General features: G+C 45.1%; 1 protein-coding gene across 1 annotated transcript in view; it reads right to left on the bottom strand.

Moving 5' to 3' along the window:
- Cap2 (cyclase associated actin cytoskeleton regulatory protein 2) overlaps positions 1–22,476 on the bottom strand; it is a 147,423-nt gene that overhangs the window by 113,912 nt on the left and 11,035 nt on the right. Inside the window, exons 2-3 of the mRNA XM_040755918.1 lie at positions 12,869–12,990; positions 8,034–8,134 (exon numbers count right to left, since the gene is read on the bottom strand). Of these exons, the coding sequence (XP_040611852.1) occupies positions 8,034–8,134; positions 12,869–12,989 (222 nt within the window). The 5' untranslated portion in view covers position 12,990. The remainder of the gene's footprint in view (positions 1–8,033; positions 8,135–12,868; positions 12,991–22,476) is intronic.

The raw sequence follows: 22,476 nt of genomic DNA, 5'->3' as shown, positions 1-22,476 counted from the left end.
CCCACCCCATATAAATAAACAACTAAATATTAAAAAGTGATTATCCTAGGCTGAGAAGTAGTCCAGAGGTAGCATGCTTGCCTAACATGTATGAGATCATAAGTGTGCATGCACAAATGCATGTACACACTTCACACACACACTATATCATTAAGAAAACCAATAGCGACAACTGCTGGTGAGGAAGCTGCTGGGAATGCAAACTAGTCTTTCCCAGCCACTGAAGAAGTCAGATGGAGGTTTCTCAGAAAAGTCAAATTAGAGCTCTGTATGACCCAGCTGTCCCACACCTGGGTATGTCATAAAGCAACAGAGATGCCTGCAGGCCAGTGTTTATTTCGGGGTGGTTCACAAGAGCCAGGATGGAACTGGCCTAGGTGCTCATCAGCAGATAAAGGATAAAGAAAATGTGGCACTATACACCACAGGACTCCATCCGGCCATACATGTGGGACTATACACACCACAGGACTTCACTCAGCCATTACAAAGGGAGATATTATGTTGTTTGCAGGAAAGTGAGTGTAACTCAGATCATACTAAGTAAAATAGGGAAAAATCAGGAAGAAAAATACTGTGTTTTCTCTGATTTGTGAATCTTAGGTTTTCTATAACGTAAAATTACATATATGTATATATATGTGTCGTGAAAGTAGAAGAAAAATTAGGGCAATGGAAGGGATTAACAGGAGGGGGGAGAAAGGGAGCGTACGGAGTGAATAAAGTCAAAGTGCACTCTATTCTTGAGTAAAATCTCTTATGAAATGCATTAGTATGTATAATTAATATGTCATTAAAAAGACAAACCATTAACAATATCTTATTACTACTGTATTAAAGGTGCTGGAAAAGAAAAACACATCAAAGACATAAAAACGGGAGCTGGAGAGATGACTCGGTGACTTCAAACCTGACAACCCATGTCTGATCCCCTGGACCCACATGGTGGAAGGGAGAACTGACCCACACATTGTCTTCTCACTTCCATATGTGCGTTCTGGTACCCAGACACCCTCCCAGATGCTCCCTGCTGCTTCCACGGCTGTCAGAGATCACAAGGGCATCTGGGTGATGGGCAAAAGGCTAAGCCCAAGGATGCTTGTGCTATCACAGCCCACGTCTCAACAAGAGCTCCAGTGGGGACAAAGTCTTAATCCTCTCACCGGGGCCCTGTTCCCTCTGCCCAACACCTCCCCCGGAGCACACCTCCCAACATGGAGAAACTATATTTCCTCCATGAGAACTTTTAGGAGACACATTCAGACCGCAGCAGAGTTGAAACGAGAAGGGAAGTGGTGCATGGCTTAACACGCGGCTTTCCCTTGAGCTATGCTAATGAGTTTACTTACTATTCATTATTCAGCGTGCGTGTGCACCTGTGTCGGCATGCGCGTGCCCCTTTGCACAGGTGAAGCTCAGTGGACCTTTGAGAGTCGGCTCTTTCTTTCCACCATGTGGGGCCCGGGGATTGAACTCAGGTCATTAGGCTTGTTCGCAGATGTTTCTACCCACTGACCCATCTCACTGGCCCACACTTAAGCTTTTCCAGACTGAATAGTAAATGCATGATGCATGCAAGAAGTTAAATAAAACTCAGTTGCTAAAAAAAAAACAAAAAACAAAAACGAAAGGAGAAAAGCACTCATCGGATAGTTTAGCAAAACCCCTCCCCCACTCATCTATAAACGGTGCTTATTAAATCAATTGCCAACAAACAGAGGAGGGGGAGGGAGGAAGGGAGGGAGGTGGGGGAGGGGAGGCTAGTTGAAAAGGAAGGACTCAGCAGGAGTTGGAAGAAGACAACATAGGATATGGGGATGAATGTGATTGAGAGACACTGTATGCACATGTGTAAAATGTCAAATGTAACCAATTGCATCTACCAGAAAGGTAAAGCACCAAGCCTTTCCTTAACCTAGGCCACTTACAGGACCCGATCTGTTATTCCAGCAGGATATTTGGAGGCAGCTAATTTCTGACAGACAGACAAGGCAATCCTGGTAGTTGGTGGTGTCTGCTGGCCCTTCGTGAAATTTAACCACCATGCAACCTAAGGGTAGCGACCCAACAGGAGGCAGGCTGTGAGTCAAAGCCCGTATCTGGAAGCCAAGTATGGCCTCAGTGCGGAATTAAAAAGTCTCCATGATCTTGGAAAGAAATGATGGTGGTCTGGGCTGGACTGTGTCACAGAGAGGAAGTGGAGTCCCCGGAGGTCCTCATTTCCCTCCGTTGTTCTTGCTGTGAGTTTATGCATGAAAGACATGAGGTAGGAGGCCTCCTGGCCCTCCCCGCCCCTGCGCCCGCCTTGTATTCTGCCACCTTGTTTCTCATGAGGAGAAACGTTGTGGGAGCCACAGCAGCCCCAAAAGTCAAAGCAGGCATCAGCTAAAGTGACAGAGGGGACTCTGGGATGAGATTCCCAGATGGGCTGCAAGTCTCGGCTGCCATTTAATCCACCCCACATTACTCATGTTCTCTAGGGTACAGATTCCTCTCCATAGAAAACGACAGACAGGTGGAAGGAGGGAAGGAAGGAAGAGAGGGAGAGAAAAGGAGGGAGGAAGGGGGAGTGAGAGGGAAGGAGGGAGGAAGAAAAAATGAGAGAACAAGGGAGAAAGGAGAGGTGGAAAAGAGGGAAAGTAAAGGAAAAATAACAGAAAAGCGATGGAAGGAGGGGAAGAAAAGAGAGGAGGGAGAAGGAAAAGTGAAGCAGAACAAGGGAGGGATAAAAGAAGATGCATTGGAATGATGTGCAAATGTTTTCTTGTCAGGAAGTTGGGGCTCTCATCAGCAGTTAAGGCTGTAGGGTCAGCGGTGCTGGATTCGCAGCATGTGGGAGTGCCGGAGTCAGCATTCCTGATGAGATCATGTTTTGATATTTGCCATTTGGAGAAACTGGCTTGTGAGTGCTAAAACACCGTGTGTTCTAACCTTACTGAAGGCGAGTGTTTAAATTGACTACAGCAACAGGCAGGAAAATGGAAGTCAACTGGAAGACCAGCATGCTGAAGGAGCGGGCGAGGGAGGCCACTCTCACTCGTGGGATCCCTCTGCGAGCCAGCGTGGCACAGAATGAACCAACCATTCTACAAATGAGTTAAGCAGACAGCTAGGACTCTGGGCATGCGGCGTAGTGACGACAGGCATCAACAGTGAGGCTTTGCCGGGGTGTATCTGTAATCCCAGCACTCGGGAGGTGGAGGTAGGAGGAACAGGAGTTCAAAGCCAGGCTCAGCCACAGCGCAAATTTGAGGCCAACGAGTACTACATGACACTCTGTCTCAAAACACCACCCCGACAATTGTCAAGTGAGGTTGTCTAATAATTGTCCAAAAATGCTTATCCTATAAGGTTGGGGAAGACAAAGACATAGCATGGCTGAGTGTGTCTACGCTATACATGTACATTATGCTTAGTTATTTTACTGTCTTTTTGTTTAAATTGTGATTCTCTTATTTTACAAAACAATCAATACAAGATTTTTTCTTTTAAATCCATTTAAATCAAGAAATGGAAATAAACAAATATTCCACACTGAAGAAACGTTCAGGAAGGACTTAGGATTTCCAGCTGTCACTGGCAGCTGCTTTGCGACTGTCCAGTCACTCAGCAACAGGCCCATGATTAGTTCCATAAGCTGGGAACAACAATGCCACTGATTTGGGGGTTTGTTTGTTGAGACAAGGTCTCATGTAGCCCATGCTGGCCTCAGCCCTGCCTCCCCCACCCTGTGTAGGGCCTCCTGCCCTCAACTCTGAAGTACTGGGGACTGATGTAGGCATGTGCCACACATGAGGTTTATATGGTACGGGGGCACAAATCCACGTCTTTGTGCATGCTAGACAAGCACTCTACCAACAGAGTTACTTCTCTAGCTCTACAAAAGTTTTGTTAAGAAATGAAACACAACACAACATATAAGACACAGCAGTCCATTGCTAATGGGCCATGACTTCCAAGACTTCACGGATGATACATGGGCTCTGTTTATAGAGGACCCTTTCCTTTTATGGCAACAACTATGTTTACCCTGAAGATCTATTGTAAAATTATGCATTGTTTATTCTTCTAAAGGAGGCACAAGCTGTGCCATTGTTCTCCCATTGGAGAGTAATTTAAATAAGCCCTATGGTTTATGCTGCATACAAGGAGGCTTAGTCAGATCTAATCTTTTCTAAACCTGTTATGTCTTGGGTTCAGCAGAATGTCCTAATTGTCACCATTAATTCCCCCTTTTTGTGGTCTATTCTGTCAATAGACTATTGAGTGTTTGGTAAATTGAAGCTGGACGAGCAGCCGGCACACGGAGACAGACGTTAAATCATGGCCTGCCTGCCTGTGCTCATTATTAGGATCTGTGAAATAGCTGCTAAGCCTGGGGGCAGGATTGAACACGATGCATGTTGCTATCCTTCTCAGGTTTCCATACTGTACAATCAGGTATGTGAGGTTTCCTTTTTCTAGGCAACAGGTGTGTTCTTGGAACAAAGTTCAACCCCCCACTTTTGGCTTGCAGGAGAGGTAGCAGCTGCAGGCTTAACTCCAATGACACAGGGCTCTGTAAGGGTGCAGCCCAAACTGCTCGTTCATGTTATTAAAGCAGGCAGATGGGCTGCCTGCACTTTTCTTTGTGTTCCAGAACCAGGGTCTAAGTTTTCAGAAGGCGAGTGTTTTCCTCTCATTTATTGCTCTCTGCTTCTCGATTCCCCTACACATTCTCTTCTCCCTCTCCTCCTTTCCTCTCCTCTCCTTTGTTCTCCTTTCTTCCATTTTTTCTGGGCACTCCCCTGTTCCCCAGTCCTCCCTTATCCCCTCCTCTTCTTTCCCTTTCAGTCTTCCATTCTATTAAAAATAAACACAACACTTGTAAAACACGCCATGTTTCACTACGGAGAACATATTTCATTAGAGTCCCACTGTTTCTGAGCTGATGTGCGGAGAGGAGAGAACCCTTCATTTACATCCAATTACACTTACACCTCACTTTGTTCTCAAAGGAACTCAAAGGGACGGTTCACTACGCCATCGGGAGGCTTACTCTGCAAAGCCACATTTTTGAAAATCATAAACTTGAGTATTTATTTCTAAGCCTCACTCTCTCCTGGCTGAAGCTTCCTCCTAGGGTTTCGTGAGATATTATTAGCCAGAGATCAGATGTACTGTCCTAACCCAGGAACATGATGTCAGGAACGACTGAAGGTCACAAGTCGGGAATCACCGAAACAGCATCACCCAAAACTTCATATTGGGGACACCACTCCTTTGCGCGTTTGGCTTTCGGGTAGATTGTGCCGGCAAGTATGAGGAATTCAATACTATCTTGCTGTATATGAACTTTCATATAAACAAAGACAACCAGAAATAAAAGGGTCAGTGGGAAGACACCAGCGTGACACTCACTGTCAGTAAGGAGTCTGTGGAAGTGGCTGTCTCAGAATATACTTCCCTGGACCTAAGATGCATCGAAACTTCCCCCTTTCCATCTATGAGTATTCAAGAGAGATATTTAATAACAGCGTAGGGAATCTGTGGCAGACAAACACACTGTGATGTGACATCACCAGATCCCCCTGCAAGACCAGTGCCTGGTGTTGAATAAGCTAGCAGCAGGGGGAGGGGCAAAGGCAACCCTGTTGAGTTATTTTTCCTAACCTCAATCAGCTTTATTCAAGCATCACACTTTCTATAAACCCATGCCCAAAGTGTCTTTGCCAGGGTCCTCCTGATGGAGAGGCAGCTCCATGGAGACAGTTGGCATTCGATCCTCTGAGACAGAGCCCTGAAAAGCAGCCCGATGCTTCACTTATCTCTAAGTTTTTAACTGGCCTGACTTGTGCTTTCACTAAAGAGATGTAAATAATGACTAACTGCTGGGGAATAAAACTGTTGGTAGCTAGCAGACCAGAGCATGCATCCTAAAAGTTCTCTTCTAGTTGAGAATTTCCAGATTCTAGGATTTTTCCTTTCTCCCAGGCTGTACTTGGAGGAAAAAAAAAGTCAATGAGAAGATAAGACATAAGAAAACTTGCCTCTCTCTCTCTCTCTCTCTCTCTCTCTCTCTCTCTCTCTCTCTCTCTCTCTCTCTCTCTCTCTCTGTGTGTGTGTGTGTGTGTGTGCGTGTCTGTGTGTGTGTGTGTGTATGTGTCTGTCTGTGGGTTAGGAAGGGGGTCATGGTGGTGGAAGAGATATTAAGAACGTGAAGAGAGAGGAATGAAATATTGTGACATGAAAGCAGAAAGTAGGGACAGTCTGGGCAAGGGGAGCAGCCAGAGGGATGGGGGTCATGGAGAAGGGCAGCAGGGGAAGGGGGACAAACTGGAACACAGGATAACAATGCACAGGTTTGAAAATGCCACAATGAAACATAGCACTTTGCATGATGACTTAAAAACACAGTAAGAAAAGGGGCTGGAACGATAGCCCAGCTAGTAACGGGCTGGCTTCACCAACACCATGTTTGATCCCTGGAATCCATGTGCCCAGTTGCAATCCCAGTGCTGGGGAAGTGTCCACAGCGGAACCCCTGGGGCCTACATGTTGGCCTGACTGCCTACTCCACTCTGTAAGCCCTGTCTCAAAAGCAAGGTGGGTTTCACCTGAGGAAAGACACCTGGGGTTGACCTCTGCCCCCACATACATGTACACTCATGACCACGCACACACAAGATAATAAAAGGGCAAAAGCACATTGCCATCTTAACCATTCTTGACGATACAATTCAGCGCTGTCACACTCGTGCTGCTGTGAGATTTCTAGGTTTTTCTTATCATGCAACAGAAAGGCCACACCCATTAGACATCTCCTCATGCCTCCCATCCCTGCCTCTGGTGAGCTCCATCCCATTCTGTGTCTCTAGCCATTTTGTCTCTCTGGATGCCTCATACAGATGGACCCATGCAGTGGACTCCTTTCTGTGACTCGTTTATTTCCCTTAGCACGACGTTCTCAACGTTCACCTGTCTTACAGCACACAACAGGATTTTCTCCTCTAGAAGCTGAATAATATTCCATTGTACCTAGGCAACTCAGTTCCTTGACACATTTGTCTGTCTGTAGACACTTCAGTTGCCTTACCTCCTGGCTGTTGTGACTCATGTTGTTCTGAACTTGGGTGTACAAACACCACTTTGAAAGTCTGTTTACATTGCTTGGGGTATGTGCTCGAATGAGAGATCATATGTTTACTCTACTGCCAAACCACTTTCCCTAATGGGTGCACCATTTTCCATGCCTACCAACATAACACGTGGGTTCCGATTTTACCACACCCACGCCAAGACTTTCTATTTTCTGATGGCAGAAGCATCCTAACAGGTGTTACTAATAGCCTCAGTCTGACCCTGAGGAAGAAGGGTGTCTGAGTCAATTCTGTTGGTGGAGCTTTTCTTAAAGAGAAAGGAATTCACCCTAACCCCCCTGTTCAGTGCCCTCTGTAACTTCCTGTCACACAAAGCATACAAGGAAGTCCTTTACTGTGACTAACAGGTTCTGTCCGGCTCTGGTTCCAAGCTACCTCTCTCCCTAACTCACCTCTCCAGCAGCCTTTTGCTCTGCTGAAACCAGTTCATCCCAGTATCCTCTGGACCTTTGCTCTAACCCTTTTCTCTCTCTGGACCACTTTGCTCCATAACCATCCCTACCACTCCCTCTCTCTACTAAGATCTCTGTTCAAATGTCACCTCCTGAGAGACACAGTCCCTAAACCAATAATCCTGATTCCAGAACTTTCCACATCATTGTCTATTTCCTTAATTTTTTTGTAATACCTATAACACCTCAGTTGGTTATATAGTTATATATGTCTTTTATTTCCCAAGGTTAAAAACGTTTTGAGGTGGGGGTGGGGCAGGACTCTCCTGTCTCATTCATCCCCGAACTCCTGGCTTCTAGAACAATACCTACTTGATGCTTGAATCAGCAGACACTTGTAGGGCAGATAAATCAAAGATTGTATAAGTGAAGGGAAAAATAAACAAAGGAGACATCATGATGCCCTCGGGGTTGTCTGTCTGGGGAACGAGGAAGTACTCACATGAGTCTCAACGTCACCAGCAAGGACTCTGCTCTTCTTCAAGAACTCGGCCACCATACTGCTTACCAGCTTGTCAAAGGCTTCCACAGACGGTGCCACACCTGCCGAAGAGAATGGCTCCGTTACTCCCTGGTGGTGTTGTGGAAACTGGGACTGGTCACGCGAAGGTTGAATATCATCATTGCTGCACTCGCTTATTCAATCATTCCTCCATGCACCCCGTGTTTATTCAGGAGACTTCTCTTTGCCCAGCTTCCTCCTTCAGTAAAGACTCTCCTCAACATCATTCATTTCATTCTCTCCTGGGACTGTTATCTTGGTTGTCAGCTCAACTGGCTTAGAACACACCAAATGGACACACCTCTGTGTATGTCTGTGAGGGAACTTTAAGTGAGGAGGAGCTGTAACAGAGACGGTTAGCTGAGGCGGTAAGATGCCCCTGGAGGTAGGTGGCATGGCTGCTGTCCTGGGCTGAATGAAAAGAAGAAAGCCAATCAGCTCATCTCTCTTCCTGACTGTGGCTGCTGCATGACCACTGCCTCCTCCCCCCTCACTAAGAGCCCCTGGCATGCTAGGCTGTGCCTCAACTGAGCCCAAACAAGCCCTTCCCCTCCCTTAATTTGGTTTTTAACAGGCATTTTGTTACGTCGATGAGAAAAGTAACTAATGCATCCCCAAGCCCAGTGAGGTAAGCAGGGACATCACCATGTACATAGAAGGGAAGAGAAGCCCAGTCAGAGCAGGTGACGGGTCAGAACCACAGTCTGAACACAAGGCAGATGCTCTAACTGAACTGGCCCAGGTTTCTTGAAGTGGCCGCCTCTTCCTCCGCAGCTCTCCCGGATACTGTACCAACCTATAGAGTTATCCAGAGTCCCCAGGAATTCAGAGGACAGTGAAGTCTGGGAAAAGGGGAAACAGAGCTAAACCCACTAATTTTCTTCCTCCTTTACTTCCCAGGGGGGAGGACACATGGACAGAAAGAGAATGAGCATCATATGGATCGATCTGTACAGAGCACGATTAGCCCATGCGCCGGGAAAGCTGAAGGGGCAGCATTTAATGAGCGTGGTCGGCTCCTTTCTCTGCTCTATAATTAACTGGAAAAACAAAACTAAAACCCTGACCTTCCTCCCTTAATATGGAGAAATTTGTCCTTGCAGTTTATTAAAAACCAAACCAAAGCCCCTTTCTCTTCTCAAATAAGTCATCCCTGCTCACAAAACTAAGAGAAGAGTTCCTTCCCTTTTTATTCCAACTGTGTATTTCCACAGCCCCAAGGAGGGGTTGGAGTGGGGGGGTAGGGTGGGTGGGTGGGAACGGTGATTGACAGCTCCCCACACTTCAGGACAGACAATTCAGCAGCCCCTTGAAGGGGAGCTATCCTGTAGCTCCGTTTGTCACTTGAGGGAGGTGTGAGAGGCCTCTGTGGAGTGTTTAAAGGGGAAGAAAATTTCAGAAACGTGATGGATGCTGCTGCCTAGCAAAAGGTAAATGATGAAAGAGAATATTTCCCACTTCCCTTTCATCCTGGACTCTGCTCACACCTCCTCCGGGCAGCCTTTAATGATCTGCTCTTTCCCCAGACTGTATCCTTTGAGCGTCTCTTAATCAAAGCATCTTCCTCTCTGAATAGTTATGTAGGCAGAGTAAAGATGCTGGAAGACTAGGACTGTGTATAATTCATCTGAGGTCTCCTGCACCCAGGACCACGCTCGTCACGGGGCAGGGATGCGAAAGTATTTCTCCAGCTGAGGAGCTGAACCTGTCCGATTGTCAGGAAAACAAAACACACAAAAACCAAACCCCAACTCATGAGGTTTGGATGGTATGTGTTTGTAGTGGCCTGTGTTCTTTCTCAAAGTTTCCTTTAAAGTATAAAAGAAATAGCTTTATATAATATAGTATATAATACAGCAATATAGGATATAGGATAATAATACGCTGTTTATATTCAGGGAAAACCCCAGTTAATTAATTATTAAATATCTCACACAGTCCTCCTGCTTCAGTCTTTCAGGTGCTGGGGTTCTGGGTGTATACCCTAGGTGCTGGATCTGGGTCTGTACCCCAGGTTCTGGGATTCTGGGTGTGTACCCCAGGGGCTAGGATTCTGGGTGTATGCCCCAGGTGCTGGGGTTCTGGGTGTGTGTCCTCTGAGCTGGCTAAGAGGCTGCTTCAGGATTAGTATCACCAATTCTGACTAAGGAGAGGAAGTAACATCATTTTAGTTTAAATAAAATGTTTTAAGAACAGGTACCATTCAGATGCCTCCCTGGTTATCCTACTTGCTAATGACCCCACTTCAAGTAAAGTAAGTTGCTGGGTAATTTTTCCAAGAGGCCTTTGCTTTAATAACTCACTGGAAACAATTTGTTGTATTAGAAAATATTTGTTTAAATGTCAAATAATTTAATGTTTCATCCTCCAATTTCATTTAGAGACTATTAATCTTCTCAGGTCACTTCTTTCTCTTTTGCCTGTCTGCGTGCATGTGTTGTGTGTGCATACATGTATACAGGCTTGCACATGTGTGGGTGTACATGCATGTGCTTTTGCATTTGGAGGTATAAGGTTGATGTGAGTGTCTTCCTCAATTGCTGTCCACCTTATGAGGTTAGATCACTTGCTGAACCCAGACCTCAGGGGTTCCCTAGATAAATTCACTATTTATGTATGCAGTGCTGGGATTACAGGCTCAGCGTTCAAATGGGTTTTGGGGATATGAATTCACTTTACCCACTGAGTCATCTTCCCAGTGTCCCCTCCCCCTTTTTAAATAAATAAAATACATAGTTTTGTCTGCTACCTTTATGAATGTGTGAGGTTCAAAGTTTGGGCTTTCCCTGTTTATTTAGATACCCACTATCTCATGGAATTTTTTCATCTTTTTTTTTAATCTCCTGGATTTTAACTTTATTTTGTGCACTTACAGGCTTCTTACTGAAGGACAGTGACCTTAAGAAAATATCTGTAGCCACTTAGTGTCAAGGACATAACAAAACAAAGTTGCTGGAGACCATGGAAAGACATTGCCACAGAAATGGGGCTTATGAGACCCAGACATCAACTGAAAGGGCTTAAGATGAAACCATGGGCACATCTTAGATGTGGGTAGGGATAGGGCTCTCTGTAAGCACTCTCCTCTCAACCTGCTTAGGTCACTTTTGTTTTCAGCGTGCTCAGAGGGGAAAGACACTACCAGTACGTTTGAGTTCATACAGTATTTTCTGTTCTTTGGCACGGGACAGGAGATACAGGTCCCCAAACGCCCAGCATCTTCCCTGGGGAAAGAGGTACCGAAATCTCCTCTTGCCCAAGGCTTTTCTCAGCTCCCCAAAGCCTGGTAGCATTTAAAACAGGTCAGAGGAACTCTCTCTCTCTCTCTCTCTCTCTCTCTCTCTCTCTCTCTCTCTCTGTGTGTGTGTGTGTGTGTGTGTGTGTACAGGTCAAGAATAGAACTGCAGATTCAATACAGATCATCACGTTAAATTTTAATTTCAGATGAGCAATGAGTAGATTTTTTTTTTGGTTTTATGAGACAGGGTTTCTCTGTTTTGGAGGCTGTCGGTCCAGCCTGGCCTCGAACTCACAGAGATCCGCCTGCCTCTGCCTCCCGAGTGCTGGGATTAAAGGTGTGCGCCACCAACGCCCGGCCTCAATGAGTAGATTTTTTAAGACAGTTATGTGCTGCCCCAGTATTCGAGAAACATTGATACAAAACAGTTTCTCCATTTGAAATTCAGATTTAATAGGTGTCCTCCATTTTTATTTCTTAGATTGCAATCTTACACAAAGAGGAAGTGGAAAATTATTGTGAACAACTTAAGGTTTGCCATATGGATTATCTGCTATTTATTGCTGGCTTTTGTTTGGGGGTTTTTTCTTTTTTTTTTTTGGCAGAGTCTCATACAACCCTAGATATGTAGCTGAGGCTGGCCTTGAACTCCTGATCCTCCTGTGTCCACCTTCTGAGTGTTAGGATTAAGGTGTACACCAGCACACCTAGCCGGCTTAAAGAAAATTCTTAACCCTATGTTTTGACTGTACAATTTTTGAAAGTCTTTTTACCAGCGCATAATGTGTGTGGAGCACACCTGTGCGACAGTTCATATATGGCAATCATGGACTGTTTTGTGATGTCAGTTCTCTCCCTACACCTTTACGTGGGTCCTGAGGACCAAACTTGGGTCACCAGGCTTTTGTGGCAAGCACCTTTACCCACAGAGTCACCTCCCAAACCCAAGAGCTCTTTTCAGAAAAGCACTCCAGGGGTCTATCCCTGGCACTTATTCCTACCTCAAGAGGCCTACTAGCTAGGGATGGCCAGAGATCAGACGACATGCTGTGGTCATGGACTTGCTCCATCTTTGGCTTAACCCGGAACAAGAAGCAGTCAAAGCTGCAGTGCCCAACGTGCCTTTCAACCCACAGCACCTTAATCCCTTTCAATTTGCATTCTAACTGAGCATGCTCATTCTAGCTTTGATAATTACTTCCATAATACAGTTACACATCAAAGCAGAATAATAATGTTCCTTTGGTTGTGGATTACATTCCTCAGAGGCACAGATCTTGATCATTTTTGTGGGTTATAGGTGGATTATTTGCTTTTTAGGCTGGTGCATAAAATCTGTGTGTATTTGAGGGAGAAAGAGAAGGTATCTCTCCACTTTTTTTCCCCAGGGACTGCCTGCCTCTGGCTAATGCTATGATGACTCCCAAAGGAAGGAGACGGGATCTGAAGGAAGTGGGGGACAGATTTTGGAAACTGAATGTTGAAGGCACGATTAAGCGACCCAAAACCAGTAACAACATCAAGAACGAGGCCCTACCTCCATTGACACCATTGACTTCTCCACAGTCTCCAGGAGGCCCACGGGAACCTGCAGACAACTGCTCCAGCCGGCTGACCGCGCACTCCAGTCTCTCCACCAGTCCCAGCAAGTCTGCCATTCTAGGACAGGGGCAGAGAGATCGTGTGAGCATCCCTGAGGGTCAGAAAACTGACACCATCCCACTGAACAGAGAGAGAAGACAAACTCTCAGAATGACTCTCATCACCTCCCTGTCATGAAAACAGGTGAAACAGAGAAAAGAGCTTACACAAGATGAAAATTATAATGGGCTCATTTCTACTCAGCACAAAGATATCTATCTATTTATTTATTTATTTGCAAGGATCTCTCTATGTACGCCTGGCTGTCCTGGAACTTGCTACGTAGACCAGCCAGACCTTGAACTCAGAGAGATCCTCTTGCCTCTTAAAAGTGTCCCCAGTGCCGGGATTAAAGGTATCTACTACCATACCTGGAATGATTTTTTTACATAGCATAAAACCCAAGACACAAATATTACCTAGCTTTCCATTACTCCCAGATGTCTGCCTATATGCTTCCAATGTTGTTGCCTGATAAGTTTTTTGATATGGCACTTACCTAAAAGCCACAAACACATAACATCAAATTAATATCACAAAGGCTTACTAGGCTATGTTGTGGGAACACATTTTAACAATCCCCAGTCACTCTGTTAAACTACGATTACCCAGGCAACTCTAAACTCATTGACAATCCTGGTTCATCCAACTGTATGAAATGTGAGTTTATAGAATTGTGCATTGTTTAGCAAGCAAGGAGATACCATCACCTCTGGGCATTAATTATTATCAGTTTGTGCCAGTGCTGTGAAATTATCTTAAACTATATTGATTCTGAATTGCAGAGGTTTTAGTTTAAAAGACTAAAGGCGGTTGTTTTCCTTGTGGAGGCTACGATTACTTTTAGGAGCAAGTTAGTATTCAGTGGACTGGTTTTGGGAGACTGGATCTATAGTTATCCACCATTCTGGCAGGAATAGAGATGGAAGCTGACTGAGGCATCGGGGATGAGCCTGGGGTTGCACATCCACCCTTTTCTGTTCCCAAGCACATATTTAACTGCATCCGTACTAGTCCTGGACTTACCAGGCACATCCAGCTAACTTAGTGGTGTCTATAAGCTGTATCTCTAGACGTTTATGACAGCCTTTGGTAAAAAATCAGTCCACTGCCCCAAAGACAATAAAACATGCTTGCTTTAGCCAGCACCTATGGTTCCTTCCACTCTCGGGAACTTTCCAACTTTCCATTCTGAGCAAAGGACAGGCAGTATCCTTCCATATCACGGACACAGCTGCCTGGGAGCATGGGTGAGCTGCATCACCTTGGGATGCATGAATATTCCAGTTTTCCCACTGGAAACCAGGAGAGTGTAGAGTGTATGTCTGTGCATTTTCAGATTAAATACAACAATCACAGGTCATCCCGGTTTCCAAAAGCAAGGTTAGCTACATCTAACCATGTACCCAGCTCTGTACATCAGCATCCAAATATCAGCAGCCAGAGATGGAGGCAGAACTCATGGTCTATTTTGGAAACCCATGGCTCTGGAAGCTGCCAGCAGCAGCTCTCTCAAAATATGGAGCAGGACTTGCTGCACAGCTGAATCCAGCATCTAATCCCAAGGGGCTGCAAAATTAGAAGTTTCTCAGCTATTCTTTTCCTCTTCACGTCAGAGCTTCTGACGCTGTTGCAATTGATGGGGGGGAAAGGAAGGAGAGATTTAACTGAACCCTTTACATAATCTTCATGCAGGGGAACTGGGTATCTCGTAGGTGGGCGAAGGCCATTTGAGGGATGATGAGAACCCCCAAATCTTTTAATAGTTGCCCATCTGTTCAGTTATCTCCGCTCTCTGTTAGTCAAACTTGCCAAATGTTACCACCACAGACCTAGACGATGATAGCAGGGAAAGACATCTGCTTTGCTAGCCAGCTCCCCAAACCACCTCTGGCTCTCCCCCATCAGGGCAAGTTGTTTTGGGAGAGCCTGTTACATTTCACACTTGGGACTGCCTTCCCAGCCAGGGGCTAATCAGACTCCTCAACTGGTTCCAGTCTCAAGCTATCTAATAGTGAGTGTCGCACATGTTGAAAGACAACAGGACTCAGCATATCAATTGCAGGGCGAGGGCAGATTGCTGTGGAATGTGGTCTAAAAGCCACTCAGATGCCACTTCATGTAAAATCACCAAGTCATGTCACAGCTCTAAGGAGATCAAAACAGTTCATGTGAGGAGGCTGGAAAGATAGCTCTAGGTTTAAAATTTAGGAGCAGTTTGTTAGAGGCACTTAACAACAGACAGAACGAAAGATCCACTAGGATCCACATTACCATGCCCAGGGTGACTGACAGGCTCTGAGGTAGGCATGCATCCCACCCGAACTTTCTCACTCCTTCTGCATCTTACCTCACCTGTCCAGACCATCAAGAATAAGCAAAACACATTCCAGCCCATTTGCCTTGGCATTTCAAAATGCACTTAGTCAAGGGCTGGGGCAGGAGGCCAGTGGAACGGGGGGGGGGATAGTCAGACGGCAGACAGTCTAAGAATCAGAAGTGGACCAGGAGGGCAGATGGCACAGTTCAAACATGGCTCTCCAAAATTCTAGCCATCCTGTTCATGTAGAAGGGACCCTATAGGTGATTCTATACTGCCTACAGCACATCAGATCAGAGAGGGTGTTCCAAAGGGAAAAGTGGTATATTCTGACATTTCATGCTTTTAAAGTTGTTTTTTGTTTGTTTACTATATTAATTTGTATGGATGTTTAGTCTGTATGTATGTCTATGTACCATGTGTAATTCTGACGCCCAGAGGCCAGAAGGGAGCATTGGATTTCCTAGGACTGACTGAAGTTACAGACAACTTTGAGTTGCCATGTGGTCACTGGGAATTGAATCCAGGTCCTCTGGAAGAGCAGCCAGTGCTCTTAACCTCTGAGTCATCTTTCCAGCCTCTTGGAGATTTGTTTTGAGAAACTGTATTTGAGGGCAATTTTCTTTCTCAAAAAACAAAAACAAACAAAAGAGAGTCTCAATATGTAGGCTGAGCTGGCCTGGAATTCTTCATGTAGATCAGACTGGCCTTGAACTAGCTCTGTAGCTGTGGCTGACTTTGATCAGCTGATAGTCCAGCCCCTGAAATTATCCTAGACACACGCCACTTTGCCCATACTTGGCATTCATCGTAACTCCGTGTGCATTAATTTTTAAGTACCTCTTGAAATTAAAGTGGGAAACCCGTCTTTGTGCATCATAACTTTTCTGATCTAAACTTTCCCTTCGCTTACTCTCTTCCATTCTGTCTTTTCCTTTTAGGACACAGCACAGTTACAGGACACAGTGTGGGAACTCAGTATTGTATAATGACTGAATCAGGCCTGTGTTAGCATTTCCATCCACGTATACAGCAAGTCATCATCTTGCATGTTTGGGTCTTCAAGCTCCACTTTGAGTTCTTCATAAACTATACAACAGGCTGTGGTAAGATACATTTAATGTACTGCGTTATAGAACACTATCCTAGTTAGGATTTCTATTGCCTCAACAAAACACCATGGCCAAAAAGCAAGTTGGGGAGGAAGTCAGGACAGGAACTCAAGCAGGGCAGGAACCTGGAGGCAGGAGCTGATGCAGAGGCCATGGAGGGTGCTAATTACTGGCTTGCTTCACGTGGCTTGCTCAGGCTGCTTTCTTATGGAACCCAGGACCATCAGCCCAGGGGTGGCACCACCCACAATGGGTGGCGCCCTCCCCCACTGATCACTAATTGAGAAAATGCCTTACAGCTATGGAGGCATGTCCTCAACTGAGGCTCCTTCCTCTCTAGCTTGTGTCATGTTGACACACAAAGTCAGCCAGTATAACTGACCCCTTGTCAACTTGGTGTACAAATACATCACTACTAACCGACAAATCCTTTCACTATTCATTCACAAGATCTCATGTGAAAACACAAGTAAGGTTAAAAGTTCACAGTCTTTACAAATTCAAACACATTAAAATTTCAGTCCCTTTAAAATAGCTAATCTCTTTTAAAACCCAAAGTCTTCTGAAATTCAAAGTCTCTCAACCGTGGGCTCCAGTAAAATCAGGGCACAGTCACAATCAAATCAAAGCAAAACCAACTCCCAGCTATCCAACTCCTGGGATCCACTCATGGTCCTCGGGACTCCTCCAAAGGACTTGGATCACTTCTCTAGCTCCGCCTTCTGCAGCACACACAGCTTGTCTTCTAGACTCCAGCTGGCTCCACTCCACTGTTGCTGCTGTTCTCGGTGGTCGTCCCATGGTACTGGCATCTCCAAAATGCTGGGGTCTTCTGCTGCAACTGGGCTGCATTTCACCAATAGCCTTTCATAGGCTTCCTACATGGTGTCAAGTCTCAACTTCTCTCTGCATGACCCCTTCAGTCCTGGCCTCTCACAGTGCTTAATCTCAGCTGCTCTCTATGACCCTTTCGTGCCTTCAAAACCAGTACCACCGGGGTGACACACATTACCAAGTCCAGCTGTCAGCACGAGGTACAACCTTGGCCACCTCTGGAACACAGCTTCTCTGTGTTCTCAGGAAACGGAAACACTTCCCAGAAGATTTCATCTCAGTGATGCTGGTCTCTTTTTAGTCACCACTAATTTCTTAGCTCCAGCTGACCAGCATCAAGTATTCCAGCAAAGCAAAGTTTTGCTTTGTAGTTCTGGTATCTTGCTAATAACAGTTGATTCTTAAGCCCCAGCTGACCAGACACTACAGAATCTTAATTCAAAATAACAAACGGTCCCAAGAGTCTTTAACCTTCCCTTTGAAACATCTCAGGTCAGGCTTTCTGCACTGTTCTCAACTTTATCTTCCAAGCTCCCAGAGAACATACCACAGAGCTCTTAACACTCAATGGCTCTTCTAGCCCAAAGTTCCAAAGTCCTTCCACAATTGTCCCCAAAATATGGTCATGTCTGTCCCAGCAATACCTCACTATTCTGGTACAAATTTGTCTTAGAGTTTCTATTGCTGTGTGTGACAAAACACCATGACCAAAAAGCAAGTTGGGGAGGATCGGGTTTATTTGGCTTACACTTCCATATTTCTGTTCATCACTGAAGGAAGTCAAGATAGGAACTCAAACAGGTCAAGATCCTGGAGACAGGAATGGATACAGAGGTCATGGAGGGGTGCTGCTTACTGGCTTGCTTCACATGGCTTGTTCAACCTTCTCTCTTATAGAACCCAGGATCACCAGTCCAGGGATGGCAACACCCACCATGGGCTGGGTTCTTCCCCACTGATCATTAAATGAGAAAATGCCTTACAGCTGGATCTCATGGAGGCATTTCCCCAACTGAGGCGCCTTCCTCTTTGATGACCCTAGCTTGTGTTGACACATAAAACCAGCCAGTACAAACACTAAACCTCATACTTCCTCATTCATGTTGGTACCCATTAGCCAACTACTCTCTGTCCCGTCTCCTACCCTTCCTAGCTTCTAGTCACTACCATTCTGCTCTTTCCTGCCTTGAGACCAATATTTTTAGCTTCCACATAGATCTGAGAACAGGGGGTTTTGCCTTGAGATATCTGGCTTATTTCCCTTGATACAATTTCTTCCTATACCATCCATTGGCACAGATGATAGGATTTTATTCCTCTAGTGGCTGAATAATATTGAGTACACATTTTCTCATCATTTTCTTTATTCATGCACCTTTAAATATATGCCCTCGCTGATTCCATATCTTGCCTCATTTTCATTTTGTAAAGTTTAATTTTTGTCTTTACCAAGGTGATATGTACACAGACTCAAAGGGTATCATGCGCTACTGTGTAATGTTTAGATCTGGTTAAATTTATCCACATCTTTAAATACTTATTTCTTCATGGCTATTCTTCCACCTTTCTGCAAAACATAGTTTGTAATTCTTACAAAAACACAATAGCCCCTGCTCACAGCTTTTTTTTTATTTTGAGAGATAATCATTTTCAATTACTGTAGCCATTTCTTTTGATAATTATCTTTTCATCTCCAAGTAACATGATTTCATCCCTACGCTTTGTCTGGTTTTCTTCATTTTAAGGCATTATCCACTGAGTTCCACCAGTGCACAATGCACACAGGTGTATTAAATTTATTTAACTATTTATTTATTTATTTGAGACAGGCTATCATTATATAGCCCAGGCTTGCCTGACATTCACAACACAGTCCAATATGGCTTCCAATTTCCAACCTTCTGTCACTGCTTCTCTAGTACTGGGTTTAGAGTGTGCATCAGCCCCTTGAGCCTACACAGCTCCTTGTGTCCATCTTTTGAGAATGCTGCTGTAATTCTCCTGGGATTACAGTATGTATTAACCCTCTGAGCCTACACAGTTCCTCATGTCCGCCTTTTACGTGAGCTGAGGTAATTCACAGAGAATCACATCTGAGTGGTAAGGTCCACTGTGGTTTGTTATTTGTTGGCATGCCTGGTTTGCTACAGCTATTGTTAACAGTGAAGGGACACTAGCCTACTTGGGCATGTGGTTCTGGCAAGCCTTGGCCTTCTCTCCCATTCCCCCTGCCTTGCTGAAAACCATGAAATGACATCCCTGAAGCTAGCACTCTAAGGTCTATTCCGTTATTTGGCCAATCCCTCCTCCTGAGGCTGACTACCAAGTTCTAGCTATCAAAGTATTGAAGTCCAGCAATCAAAAGCCCTCTTCGGCTCACCTAATTGACATGCCCAATTAAAATTAAACATCTCACCCAAACAGGGTTTCCCCTTTTACCTTTATAAACTGCCATTTGCCTGTGGACCACATCTGTCTCCTCTCTGTCCAGAGGCAGTCCTTTGTCCCTCTGGGACAAATTTCCCCTCCCCCTTTCCCTTGTTTCCTTCCCCTTCTCCCTCATCCTCTATCTCCTGTTTTTGTCTCTTATTTTCTGCTCTTTGTCCCTCTGTGGTAAATAAATCTTCTTTGTGCTGAGACCTTGATCTTGGGGTGTCTCGAACTGACTTTGATGTTCCCTGCAAAAATCAGCTTCTTGTTTTGTTTTTTTTCTCTTTTTCCTTGTTGTTTGAAACAAGAGTCTTTCTATGTAGCTCAGGCTAGCTTCAGACTTGCAGTTCTCCGTCTCAGTTTCCTGAGAACTGAAATTACAGGTGTGCGTCCCCACACCTGGCCCAGCCTTCGGTTTTGTGTGCACTTAGAAATGACCCCTCTTTTTGCGCATCTTCCAGCTGCGTGAGTCTCCATTCAACAGAGCCAGGCTCAGTTGAAGGTCTCTGTGTGGATTTTACAGGGTGGATCCTCCTCTCATCTGAACAAGTTGTTCTGTAGGCATGCTGTTCACCTGTGACCTGGCCTCTGGTGTCACCTTCTTCTATGAAGTCCCTCCTTTCTTCTTATGCCACACGGCATCTTTGTGTCTGAGTTTATAAAAAAAAACTGGGTTTCAAACATTTCCTGTAGCCAATGTGTGCTAGCCCATAGACTGTATTGCAACAATAAAGAGACCTAGAATAAAGAAATACTTCCTGTAACCAGTGTGTGCTAGCCCATAGACTGTATTGTAACAAGAGAGACCCAAGATAAAGAAATATTTTCCGAGGAGAAAAGATGATCAGCACTGTTGTTTTCACTAACTCTTTTGCAAAGCCCATCCTCACAGCACTGGTACGTTGTCCCTGATGTGGTCGGATTCTGTATCCACATTGCATAAAACACAAAAGGGAACACACTTCTGTGCTATTTCCATAGCAGAGTCCTGTGAAAGGAGAGTTCCACACACTTCTGAGAGTTTCACTAAGTCTCCATGTTCGTGCTCACATGTAGCTGGAAAAGCACAGAGAGACCTTGGCTTTGGAGTCACACACTGCAAACTGGTCCTCTGGCTCTTGTTAGCTTGGGGCTGTAATGATTAAATCAACCTTTACTGTGAATTTAATGGTTGGAATCTCTGAGGAGACACATCTCTAGATGCGTCCGTGAAGGTATTTCCAGAGAAGCTTAACTGAGCAGTGAAGACTCATTTTGATGTGGGTGGCCCTCTGTGATGGGCCAAATGAAAATGAGCAGGTGCCCTGAGAACCAGAGGTCCCTCTCCCCCTGCTTCCTGACATACTCAGGTGTGAGCGAGCTGCCTCACATTCCTGCTGCTGAGTCACCCCCACCCATGGTGAACTGTACTCTCTCACACCGTGAGCTAAATAAACCCTCCCATAAGCACGTTCTGACAGTCATTTCATAACAGCAATGAGGAGAGTGACTAAAAAAGGAGCTCTGAGGAAAATGCTTGACTTTGCTTGCTATGTCACTACCTATTCACAGGCATCCTAGAAGACACAGAGCCCGGGACACAGACAATGATAAACAGGCTGACCAAGATTACAAGGACAGTCCATGTCACAGTGGCAAGAGTCACAATATTTGGAATGTTAAGGGGCCACTGAGAAAATCTGGCCAGCGAAAAATATTTCATTTTTTTCTTGTTCCTTTACTTGTGCTTCTAGTATTTCTTCCATTCAAGTTCTAACAAGGCCTGGTCCTGCTGAGTTCAGAGAGCAGGGTAGTATAGCTGCAAACTTCTTCAACATTAGAAAAAAAGCTCTAGGCTTACTTTTTATTTTCTACACATGAGCCTTTTGAGTGCATGTGTGTATGTGCACTGCATGTGTATCCAGTGTCCACAGAGGTCAGACGAGGGGGTCAGGCCCTACGGAAGCGAAGTCACAGATGGTGGCGGGCCATCACGGGGGTGCTGGGAATGAGCCCTGGTCCTCTAGAAGAGCAGCCATTGCTCTGAACCGCTGAGCCATCTCTCTGCTACTTTTAACCAAGATTTTCTCTATTGATGTGTGTTGGTTACTATGAAGTGAAAGGCATGGTGAGTAATTAGATTGCTCTTTGTTTGTTTGCTCTTTGTTGTTATTGTTTCTGGGTTTTCCAGACTCCTTTCTTTGTCTGTCCTGGAACTCAGTCTGTAGACTAGACTTGAACTCAAGATCCACCTACCTCTGCCTCCCGAGTGCTAGGATTAAAGGCGTGTGTTACCATTGCCTATCATTGGAATTAGATTTTTAATCCCATATTTTTTTGCCTAAATACTTTTACCGTGATTCTTTAACATTGAAATAGTCCTTCACAGAGGCTGGGGAGGTGGCTTAGATAGAAAGCACTTGCCTTGCAAACACTGAGTTAGGTCCCCAGAACCCACATTAAAAAAAATAAAAGAACCAGGTGTAGTGGCATACCCTTACCATGTCAGCTCTAGAGAGGTGGAGCCATGCTGAGCAGACACCTGGAACGCTTAGGCTAGACAGTCCTACCTGGGAAGTTACAAACCAATGAGAGAATTTGTCTCAAGAATATAGTGCGTGACATCTGAGCATCTGAGAAATGACACCAGAGGCTGTCCTCTGCCTCCAAATACACCTGCACACATGAGTATCTGCATACAGGAACACACACACACACACACACACACACGCACACACACACACACGCACACACACACGCACAGAGAATTCAAGCAATCTCTGTAGAACACTTTTGGAAAAGAGCCACCTATCTTCCCCCAGTTCACTC

Source organism: Mesocricetus auratus, unplaced genomic scaffold, assembly GCF_017639785.1.
Source record: "Mesocricetus auratus isolate SY011 unplaced genomic scaffold, BCM_Maur_2.0 Super-Scaffold_100013, whole genome shotgun sequence".
Taxonomy (NCBI): Eukaryota; Metazoa; Chordata; class Mammalia; order Rodentia; family Cricetidae; genus Mesocricetus; species Mesocricetus auratus.
The sequence above is the reverse complement of the archived record's forward strand: the minus strand, read 5'-3'. Positions and strand labels throughout refer to the sequence as shown.